Genomic DNA, 12,159 nt, shown 5'->3' with positions numbered 1-12,159 from the left:
CTGTTGATCCACTGACTAAAGACAGATAAAAGGTATGTGAGTTTTAATAGAGAGTATCTGCAGCATTTTTTTAATAACAGGCAATGGAAAGGGCTATTTTTAAATTTTGGTATCTTATTTTCAAGAGTTTTCATAATTCACTGTCTTCTCTCCATCAGACCAAAACTCAAAAATCGATTCCTTTTTCTTCCTCCTGTTGCCTTTTCCCAAGTTACTACAAAGTCGCATTATTTTTTAAAATGTGCTTCCTTGAATTTCATCTTGTTGATTAGAATGGATGCATACAGAAATTAATAAAAATATTTAAATGCTGTCAGTGGATACTATAATGGAAGTGCTTAGTTTCTGGAGTTTGAACTCCACTAAGTGCTGTGTTTCAAAGTAGGAGTTAGGGGATGATTTTTTAAGTGCATTAAAAGAGATTTAGAAGAATTATGGGAACTCCTATATCAGTCCACATAGCAAAGGGCACAAGTGGGGAAAAGGAGGAAGTGTTTTGCCACAAAAACTTGGAAAGAACTGAGATTTCATTCTCATTTATGTATATCTGTACCTTTTTATCAGTCTATAATAGAGTTAAATTTGCTGACCAAATCAAGCTTTTATTCCTTTTTGACTTAGTCTTTGATGTAATTTTTTTTGTGTGACTTAATTCTAAAATGTGAAGATTCAATCCTGTTCCTTACTGAAATCTAAGTTGGTTTTGATGGAAGAAGGGTTAGGCAACTGAACTCCCCTCCCTGCATTAACTCTTCATTGTGAAGTACAGCATCTCTCACGTACCCAGCCACATAACTGGAAATAGAAAGCATATCACAGGGTTTCTTAATCACATGCAAATTCCATTCATGTGCCCAAGTTTTCAGAGCAGACTTGGGAGATTATACGGACTCTGTTAGTTTCAATAGGAGCTGTGTGGCTAAATCCTCTGAATTAGATTTGAAAAAAACCCAGCCATGCAGCACTTGTCAAGCAAACCTCCTGGCACAGTCAGCTGCTTTTTAAGATGGGATCTTCAGACAAATTTTCTGGCAAAAATTGACTTGCTGGTGCATGAGAAAACCAGGGTTGTTGAGTTCATCTGAGGTACTCTTCCACTTAAAAGGTGTCAAGTAATAATAAGTAGGGTTCAAGAGACATGTCTGGGAGTCATATGATACTGCTACTACTCAGATTCATAACTATGAGGCATTTTTCAAATGTTTTTGCAGAACTAACCTGGGGAACATAAAAAATTTGGTTTAGCTTTGCATTTTGGCAAGATTAAGCACGGTTGTGCAGGATGTTAAATGTTCTTATGTTTCCCTCGTGCTTGTAGGTCAGCACATGCAATTAGTTCTTATAGGTGTAGCTTTGACAGGTGGGGATTAAAATCTCTAAATGAATCTTTTTCTTTTTTGTTTTCTTTTTTCCCCTTTCACAGACAGTATTCTCACACGAAGAGAGATGGCAGAAGTCAATTCTCCTGTAAATATCAAGGAAAAGGTAGGTTCAAGTGTAGTGCGAACCATAATGATGTTTGCATACGTATTTCATCCTTGCTTCTTCAAACACTGTTCACGTACTTAACTTTAATATGCATTGACTCTGCTGCATAAAGTTAAGTACACAGGCAGATATCGATAGGATTAGTATATTAATCTTGGTTGATGAGAAACAGTTTTCTTTTTTGCAGAGACAATGTTTTGTGAGATAGACTTCATGTGTGCTTTTGTGATTCCTGTGCATGCTGATGCTGTAGAGAATAGCATTTTGTGATGGTTGCTGCTGTACAAAATACAGCCTTTGAAGAAGCCCATCCTTTGGAAAATGATTCTTCTGACCAAATATGTCATACCTGTAATACTGAAAGGCAATTCCTAAAACTGCAGGGTCTGAAAAGAGTAGGTTTTTTTGCTATGTAATAGCTGTGCTTTTATCTGCGTTCTATGTACTTCAGTACGTCCTCTGCATATCCTGGCTAGTGCTAGAGCCTCAACACCCTTTCAGGATCAGTGAAGGAGCTACAGCCAATTCGTATACAAATACAAGGTAGGTCAGGAGGTCTTTTGTGACTCCTAGCCAGGAGATTGTGAAGAGACAGGCTTAACCCATAGATACTCCCCAGCAACATAAATAGGAAACCAAGACATTTGTCAAACAGGAAAAAAGGAGAGAGAGAAGTCGGAAGACTGTATAACACAATAGAACTGTGGTTTAAAAGAAGCTAAGATTTTGAGAATTTTCCCGAGTCACCTCTTTTATAAAGTCAGGTTTTGTTCTATTTCGTGTTTGGTAAGAGAGATGGAGCTTTGCATTTAGAAAGTTCAGAAAAGGCCAATGGGTTCCTTGTTTTATAGCTTTGTTAAGCCCAACGTGCCTCTCTGATACAGATTTTAAGGCAGCGTGATAAATGCTAAAGGCCAGTTCTGTCAGTAAGCCCAGGTTTGTCCAAGTATCAGTGAAAAGTAGATTAAGCCCATTCACTTCTTGAAAGATGCCCAAGGAGAAAGGATCAAGACTGATTAAATATCAATGAAATACAGAACAGTGAGGGCAATGTGAAATTGAAAAATGTAGTGATCTTCCACTGTATCATAAGACCTGCCTGTGGCACATTACACATCCTGCAGGGCAGCAGGCACACAAAATACGCTTTTCTCTCTAAGCTTATCAATGGAAAGGAAAATAATAAAATTTTGTGTATGATTCCTTGGATTAACTCTTTTCCTGAGCTGAAGGAAAAAAATTATTCAGCAGAAAAGGATTTGCCTAACTTCAGTTTTGCAATTAGGTGGACTGATAACAAAGAAAAATCATCTAGCATGAGCAATGTGTGCAAGATGCTCTGCATGTGGCTTTCCAATACAGAAAAGTCCCAAGAAGTGATAGAAAATTAAGAGGTAATACATCACACTACAGCATGGCACAGAAAAGAAATAGCCTTGAATTAGAGGTCAGTAGTTAGATTTTTAGTTAACTTGCTGTTTTGCTTCTGAGTTCACAATTAATGAACTTCTCAGTTGAGTAACGTGTTTCTCAGAACTGATCATGAATTAGCAGTTAATGGCTTAGACATCATATTAGGTTTATAAAGACTTGATAAACCATGAGAACTACTGACCCTGAAACTAGGTTTCCTCAAATTTCACATTGCTAGTGGTGTTTCCTGAAAGAATAGTTATAAACTGTTACCTGCCAACCAATAGGTGAATGCAGCTGCTGAGGAAACAGCATAGCAAGGGGTGATTTACGCTAAGTAGTTCAGGTGGAAATAAGTTCCTATTCAGACTGTTCTGTCCATGTTTTGGTGCTTACTCACTTTATTTGCTTTCAGAAAGATACTGAACGCTTTTGCTTTAAATCCTGTCATGGGAAACAATTCCTGATCTTCTACTGACCGCTTGCCTGCTTTTTGGGTAGTTTCTGCTCATATTCGTTATTACCTCCTGAATCACTCATTGTGCTTAAGGATTTGCATGTCAACATGAATCTCGGTGATGAGTATCTTCTGTAGTCCGTAATAGCAGCACGGGGTTTAAATGTTGAGTGGTATGATGGATTTTGCAACAGAAGGGAATGTCGTCAAATTGTATCTCCTAATGACAAAGTGCTGGAAGGTAAATTATAGTAACTTTCAAAATGCAATTCAGTAAATCAATTGAAGTTCTGCCTTATTTGCTGTGTAGCTTGGATTTTTGTATTAATATAGCCCATTTTACAAGTGCAAGATTTAACAAATGATCTGTTGTCTTTTGCGTGTTTAAGAATGAAGAACTGCAGAAGGACTTTTATTCACACTAGATATCTGCTGTTCCACGTCTTTCTCCTGGGAGTGTATAAAATCAAATGTTTATGAGAGCATACATTTTTAGGGAGGAAAATAATTGGATCAATATACTCCGTTACAAATAGTTCCTGTCTTTGTTCCTGTGTCTTCCATCAGAATTTAGTTCCACTAAATCCGTATGCCAAAGTGAAAACCTAGGTTAACAGCAATTAATATTTTTTTTGCAAAATTGCTGGGTTTTATTCTGTAAAATATAGGCTAATAACCTACTAAATAAAGGTCTAGTGGCTGAACAGCATAAACCTCATGAACTCTACCCACATCAGCTGAGGAGTTAGCATGCTTAGTTTCCCGTTTCACATGGACAAGTCTGTCTTGTTTTACAATGAGATTGCCGTGGTGTAGAAGCTCCATTTGACATCTCACATTTGGTTTGCAGCATGGGTGCTTTTCCTGTCAGCAGCAAACTGAGTAATTGTAAAGCATCTATAGCTTTAGAACCCTCTGAGTAATGCACTAGAAATAAGAAGAAGAGAGTCAACAGAGATGTCCTGCTGAGTTGGCTTTAATTATATTTGCACGTAGAGTACTAACCGTAAGGACTTCATTTGCATGTTTAAAAAGCAGACATATTCACAGAATCTTAGTAAAAGAATCCAGTTCAAATCCCTTTCTCACTTAAAAAACTTCCAGAGCAAGACATGGTCATGCTACACAACATTGAAGCGCTAAGTTTAATGTTTACTTTATCCACCTTTTTGGGGGGTAGTACCTTCAGGAAACAAAACCAGTATTTCTAAATTTTATTACTTTTACTAAGCTCCACAAATCCATTGCCTTCAACACCACTGTAAGCAAGCCTTGTTAAAAAGAACAGAATGGAATACAGTTCCTTCCCATTTTTCCCTTTCTTCTATCTCGGTGTTTGCAGATCATCATATATTTTAGACTTAGATCCTGCTAAGACTTGAATGAAGCCAAAGGAGCCCTACATCTGCACCTAAATTCTTGTTTTTGTAAGTTTCTGGAAAAGCAGAACACATAGTTTCTCCTTAAATTGAACATGGTTTCTCTGACAAAAATGTAGTACAGAGCCTGTGAAGTTCTGGCATAATGTTTGGTTTAGTTTGTTTTTTCATTAATTGTAGCCTTTCCCCATGTTCCCTCCATGAGCAACTTCAAGGCAGTAAGACCTCTGCCACTGTTTTAAAGGTAGTGTGAGGCTGAGGCAGGCATTTTGGGCATTGTGGTCGCACACAGGCTCTGTAAGACTCTACCCCTAATCTGAGTCATAAGAGAATGCTACTTTAGTACTCATACTTGGATAACTCATTCTTGGCATTGTAGCTGAAATAGTTCATAAAGTCAATAGGTTAGACATTCTATTTCATATCTTTCTTTCGTGTCTTTTTTTTTCCTCCTGAGAGGTTTACATAAATGTTGGCCTGTGATGTCAGGAAGGCTAATGGAAATTTCCGTAGTTGGCAGAGGCTCCTGCAGCTGTGATACTTTTGTGGGGAGCCATCACCATTCTGATTACCATATTTTTGTGCATTTAACCCCAGATTTTCTGCGGTAACCCAGTTTCTGCATTTCAGCAGCCACAAGAGTTGTTACACGCCTGCACAGTTAATACAAGAAGTTTACCCTCAGGATCTGTCTCAGAATAATTCCCTCTGCCCTGACCCTTGCTACCATCTTCCTTCACTGTGCCACTCTCCCTCTTGCCTCTGATCATACTTATCTTTGTGCCTGAAAATACAGTGTAACTGAAGACTTGTTTTCTTGTATCAGGATTTTCAAAGTCTGGGAGTTATACATAGTTCAGATTATGTGCACAAAAGTTCTCTGGACTGAGGGATAAAAATGGGCCAAAGTCATTGGCTTAAATCCAAAAAAAATTCCATAAAATTTATGGAGATATTCAAGCATTAACCTAGTACACCACCTGAAAAGATGCTGATGTTCTGAATGACAGAGCCTCCAAACACGAATCGCCAGGTTGGAAAAGACCCCTCAATGATCCAATGGGTCTTTTCCAACCTGGTGATTCTATGATTCTAAGCAATAATTGGAATGAGGAATACAAGTCTTTTATTGTCTGCTGCAACAATTAGACCCTCTTAGTTTAACAAGAGGAGAGTGAATATCAGGCAGTCCCTAGGATAGCTGTTCAGCTCTGGCACTTGATATTGGGTTTAATCCAAAGAAATATCAGGACCTGATATCCTGAGGTTCAAACCTCAGGACCTGCTGTTGGGCCTATCCTTCTTTTTATGTGTATGTCTAACTGTGTTTGAACAGTTGAGATCTGGTGTCAGCAAGGAAAGAGAAAGATTCATAGTGGAAGGAATGGAAGTAATATATGAATTTAAAATCATACATTACAAAAGCAGAGTTTCCAGTCTATGGTTTCACTTGGTCTCCTTTAAGTTGACCTTTGTAGCTGTTCCTTGCCCGTGCGTTGAAGTAGATGAACTTAGTCTGAAGACCAGCAAAGTTGATCAAAATGCGTTTCTGTCACTTGGAAGAGCCATTTGACTTCGGTTAAGGATATTATGCATTCAGGTCCCTAAACAGTGCTGTCATTATTCAAGCAGAACAGTTCTACCAAGCCAAACTTCTTAATGTCTTTCAGAATTCCTGAAATGTCTGTTTTTTCCATTTCATTAGTTTAAAACTCTGGGAGACAGGGACGACATAATAAATCCATGGTGATTGCCTAAAGCACTTTCCTGCAAGTAGAATTTGAATTTGTTTTGTGCTTATTGGGAATAAATTATCTGAAGATATTGCTGCGATAAACAGGTCATGTACTGGAAAGAGACTTGCGGACCTGATCAAAGCTGTTATTTTGCTCAGCGAGTGTGTTAACAACACTAGTTCAGTGTGTTGAGATGATAAACTTCATTAGTTAAGGTTCTGGAAAAATGTCTCCAATGTAGGAAATAGGCTTTTAATGCAGCAAAGTGAAGTTGTATTTCTGAAGTATGTTTGTGTAGGATTTTTTAAAACCTTTAAAAATACTGCCATTAAGTGTTTTTTAAAATGCATTTTCCTGCTTAATGTAGCCAGGACATCTGCTAATGCTAAATTCCTAGTTTACGGAAATCAGTGGAGTTCTGCAGACAGCCCTTCTTCCCTGCTTCTCTTGCAGGATTTGAGTCAACTCGAATAGGAGGTTTAATCTAGTTGAGCGTGAGCTACACCGCTGTCTGGCCTCAATTGCAGTGGGTATATATGGTGTGTATGTGTATATAAAGATTTGCTACTGACATGTAGTGAAAATAAAGTAGGAAAATGTCTGTGTATTCATTGATAACCATACTTCTAAATTAATTTAGCTCCTAATGTAGAGAAAGTTAAGTGAACTCTGCTTAGAGTTCCTAACTAAGCATAAGTAAGAATATTTCTGACTGAATAAGTGACCATTACAGTAACTCACTTTAAAGGGATTAGAACAGCTGTGTTCAGGGGTTTCAGAACAGCCATGAGCTTTCAGCAAAGAAGTTTAATTTGTCACTATGTCAGAAATACATAAACAAATTCTCTGAACCCCGGATATGTTACTTATTCATCAGAAACATCCTCTTTGAAATTATGCCAAGTGGGAGCAGATGGAGTAGAGCAGCAAACAGGCAGCAGTCGATTCCACGTTAAAGTTGCCTGGGAACCATTTGAAACTTGACAGAGAAACTAAAGGACTCAGATGAATACCAGACAATGTCAGTTTGGTTCTGGATGCAGAGCTGGTGATCTGTCAGCTTTCAGGCAGGCTGTATTTCTTTTTGAGGTTGACTTATCAAGAAGGTCTCAGGAGATGGGTGTTCATGAGGATATCAACTAATGTACCAAGAGAAGTTAGAATTTCAGTGTTCTCTCCTGTGTGCCATGCGCCTCAGAAGTCACCTGTTACTGAATTTATTTATTTTTTAAAATGAGCCAAAAATTTGCCCAAGTGAGGTTGCCTATATTTAACAGTAATCTTCAGAAAAATAGTCAAGTATATCAGACCTTGGGGATTTTATTTCAGGGTAGAAACAGCTTATCTGAGGGGACTTGGAACCTTTTCCAATTTTGATATGAACTTCTGGGCAGTCCTCAGCAACTTGTGTAAGAGACTGATAAAAACAATCTTGTGACCATGGAATTCTGGTCCTGACAAGACGCAACCTGGCTCAAATTGCAGCAACTTTAGCAGAGCTTGAGCAAGCATTTCAAGCTAGGTGTATGCTTAAGACTTCAGCTCAGAAAAGTGGTTAAAAGTCTCATAAAATTTGAACTAACTTTAGTCTTGTCCAGAAGAGTAGCTTGGTCCACAGGAATTAAATGCATGCTAGCAAGGTAGGTCTCTAGATCGTGGGTTTTAGTGGAGGTCGATGTGGGTTCTGCCTTCCATGTTCCTGAGCATGAACAGCTATTTTCAAGATCACAGCTTTATGTTTTAGATCTATGATTCCTTTAAAGTAGCTTTTGTAAGCTGCATTTCTGAGCAAGCCATCTTAATAATAAACAAAGAAATGTGCTTTCCAGTCAGGCTACAGGAGAGAAAGCACAGGAATTTAACTGCTGTCAGTGACAGCCTCTCAGCTAATACTGGCACTGACAGCACAGTTATCTGCGGTTCAGAAGGTATGTTACTGAATTCTTTTTGTGTCCCGGAATGCTTGTCTATCATCCAGATGATGACGGAAGTTCACTGGGAATCTACACAGGATAAAGATAGGATGAATCACAGAATCGTTAAATAGTTGACTTCCCTGTAGTCTGTCTGGTAATGTTGTTCCTCCTATGAGGTTTCAGTGAGCAGCAAAAAACTCTTCTTCCACATACATGGGAATCTAATAAAGGAGACTGTTGTGAGTTTGTTCTTGCAGACTTAGCCGTTAATGCAAGTAGCACTGCATGTTGGGAGACGCTTCAGCTCTTCTATGTTATTTTTCATTCTTTAGGATGTTAAATATTTTTAAAATGGAATTTGTTGATGAGCAATCACAGAATATTGGATTATTTAAATTTCATGATCTGTTGCTTACATGTTGAGAATGTGGACGCTCTCAGTACATTTGAAGATTGTAAATTTAGAGAGAAAAAGGTTGGGAATTAGCACCTGCCCTCAAATACTGACCTATCACACTTTTAATAAAAAATGATCTCTGTGTATTTTTCTGGATTGGGAAGTGACTGACTTCTCTCAAGCAGAGGCTTGTAGGCAGTTGAGGTGTATAGCTGCATTGGCTGCTACAGGAATGTTTTATCACCTGGACTAGCTGGTAAACCAAAGAGGTATCAGCATACCAGGTCTACCTAGATCCAGCTTACATCCCACCCTCTAATCCGTGTTCCACTTCCCATCTTGTATTTACAGCCATTCCTGAAGCTTTGCTGTGCCTCTGTTCATCACAGTCTGTGATATGTATCTTATGAGCTTCAGCTGTAGGAATTGTGATAGGCTTATGCTGTCAGGAAGGTTGTCTACCCCTCCCTTAATTTTGTATCACTATGTCCTTTAGCAAATTTGCGGACGACACTAAGCTGGGTGGAAGTGTGGATCTGCTGGAGGGTAGGGAGGCTCTGCAAAGGGATCTGAACAGGCTGGACCACTGGGCTGAGACCAATGGCATGAGGTTTAACAAGGCCAAATGCCGGGTCCTGCACTTGGGGCACAACAACCCTATGCAGTGCTACAGACTAGGAGAAGTCTGTCTAGAAAGCTGCCTGGAGGAGAGAGACCTGGGGGTGTTGGTTGACAGTGACTGAACATGAGCCAGCAGTGGCCCAGGTGGCCAAGAAGGCCAATGGCATCTTGGCTTGTATCAGAAACGGCGTGACCAGCAGGTCCAGGGAGGTTATTCTCCCTCTGTACTCGGCACTGGTGAGACCGCTCCTCGAATCCTGTGTTCAGTTCTGGGCCCCTCACCACAAGAAGGATGTTGAGGCTCTGGAGCGAGTCCAGAGAAGAGCAACAAAGCTGGTGAGGGGGCTGGAGAATAGGCCTTATGAGGAACGGCTGAGAGAGCTGGGGTTGTTTAGCCTGGAGAAGAGGAGGCTGAGGGGAGACCTCATTGCTCTCTACAACTACCTGAAAGGAGGTTGTGGAGAGGACGGAGCTGGCCTCTTCTCCCAGCTGACAGGGGACGGGACAAGAGGGAATGGCCTCAAGCTCCACCAGGGGAGATTTAGGCTGGACATTAGGAAAAAATTTTTCACAGAAAGGGTCATTGGTCACTGGAACAGGCTGCCCAGGGAGGTGGTTGAGTCACCTTCCCTGGAGGTGTTTAAGGCACGGGTGGACGAGGTGCTAAGGGGCATGGTTTAGTGTTTGATAGGAATGGTTGGACTTGATGATCCTGGAGGTCTCTTCCAACCTGGTTATTCTGTGATTCTGTGATTCTGTCCCTTTCCAGTAATATATGGGACGTATCTTGTGTGTGGAGACAGACCGGAGCTTCAAACACATATTTCTATATTTATTTTTGAAACTAGCATGAAAAGACTTAATAGGAGGAATATCAGGAACCTTGACATTTGCACTTCTGGGCTAGGGTTGTCGTATGGCCTTGTCTTCCTCAGCGAGTCTTGTCCTTCTCCCAGATACAGTCAGGTCAAAATTTGAGACTCATAGCCATTTACCAATTATTTCTGTATGTGCAGGAATTGCTCATTTTCCATTGCCTGTGCAAAATAATTCTGCTGTATTCTGCATGAAAACATCAGTCAATTAGCGCACGTGTTGGGGACCTGACAGATCTGTCTGTCTTTGAAACTACAGAGAAAAAAACGGTAACATCATTCCATTTTGTTCCTAAAAAAAAACCCAAAAAACTTAAGACAAAATACTTTATTTCAGAACAAAACCTTCTGGGATTTCTCCTCTGTTTATATCTGCATTTGTTGTTTCTGAACGGAGCAGTAGATACATATTTATGTTTGATGGGGTTTTTTTCCCCTTAATATTGACGTATCCTACTGGTTGCAAATCTTGGTTTCATCTGTCTTATCCCATGTAAATTGCTGCAAAAGTCTGGAAAGAAGCACTAGCAACTTGTAGGTATCCTGAGTATCATAGCATGCGTACGCAAGAGAAGCAGATTGAGAAAGTGTAAGCAACTTCTGATTTGGAATTTCTCAAGTCCTGGATGCCTTACTTTGCTGTCTGATATTCTTTTCCCAAGGAATTTTTTTTCATAAAACTTTTTTTATTTTCTAAAAGGATAGATAAACAAATGTATATTTTGTACAACAGTCAACAAAGGATATTGTCAGGTTTTGGCAGTAGAACTGTTGAGATCTGCAGTACATTCATGTTCCCTAAATTGAGTTTTTATATAGTCCAACTAAAACAGGACTATGTCCACAGTGTTGGTCAAATGCTTAATTTCTCTGTCTTGGTGAGTATTCTTCCTAAGAGCATCATCATGCTTTTTTGGGGTTATCGCCACAACTAGAATGTTTCCTTAAGCTTTTTGTATTTAATCATAACACTAGTCAGATGAAGCAGTGTTTAGCTTTTAATTCTGATTTTCCTATTAATCAGAAATTTCTTAGCAAAGACTATATAGTGCAAACGGAAAGTCTTCATCACTCTAATATGTAGTCTGCCTGGTCAAGTTCTTGTGTGTCAGTGCTCTCCACCCCACAGATGTTCTTCTTAATGTCTTTTAAGAAACTTCCAAACTGCAGTGTGTGGTGAGTTGCCTGATCCATCCTGTGGTCTTGGCCTCGCTTTGTTGTTTCCAGATGCTTCTTGAGGCTTCCAGACCTTTCATAGCAAAGGAGGACCTAGAAGCCATATAAAATTCCCATGCTTATATTTAAAGATGGTTGGAATACACTAGATATTTCCTTTTACTATTTTTCCTGTAAGCAGTTGCCACATGGAGATTACACAATTCTGAGTAGGCAGAGAGATGATCCACATGATTGTACAAGAAGAGAAGAGGTTTTTGTGAGAATGTGAAAATGTAATCCACATGGTAGAAATGTTTGGCAACTACCAGCTTGAATATAAAATGGACTGCAGCTTGTGGCCTGTTCTACCCTAGTGTCTTTGCCAACTTTTATTGTTATGGAGCCAGGTCAGTTCATACTTGTTGCAGCTTTATCAGTCTGTGCCCACAATCAAAAGATGAATAAAACTCCGTTTTTTTCCAGGGCTTTCTCTGTACATCCTGTGATTTGGGATGGTTATATCACTTGAATATCTGCAGTGCATAGAGAGCTGTGCTCATTACTTCCCTCCCCACACGTACACATTAGAAGAGATAAGCTTGAGCAGATAGAGATTTTCTGGATAGTTCCTGGCAACAACAGGCTCTCGTTCAAGCAGTCCAGTTGACAGCCTAGCCTGTCTGAACTTCCAGCATAAAGCTGCCTGTGTTTTCTCAACA

At 39.6% G+C, this 12,159-nt stretch overlaps 1 protein-coding gene across 1 annotated transcript in view; it reads left to right on the top strand.

Moving 5' to 3' along the window:
• Positions 1–12,159, top strand: part of SPATS2L (spermatogenesis associated serine rich 2 like) — a 137,929-nt gene that overhangs the window by 88,109 nt on the left and 37,661 nt on the right. Inside the window, exon 3 of the mRNA XM_069860844.1 lies at positions 1,424–1,485. Within this exon, the coding sequence (XP_069716945.1) occupies positions 1,424–1,485 (62 nt within the window). The remainder of the gene's footprint in view (positions 1–1,423; positions 1,486–12,159) is intronic.

Source organism: Phaenicophaeus curvirostris, chromosome 7 (genome assembly GCF_032191515.1).
Source record: "Phaenicophaeus curvirostris isolate KB17595 chromosome 7, BPBGC_Pcur_1.0, whole genome shotgun sequence".
NCBI classification, from domain to species: Eukaryota; Metazoa; Chordata; class Aves; order Cuculiformes; family Cuculidae; genus Phaenicophaeus; species Phaenicophaeus curvirostris.
Note: the sequence above shows the minus strand (reverse complement) of the source record. Positions and strands in the feature narration are given on the sequence as shown.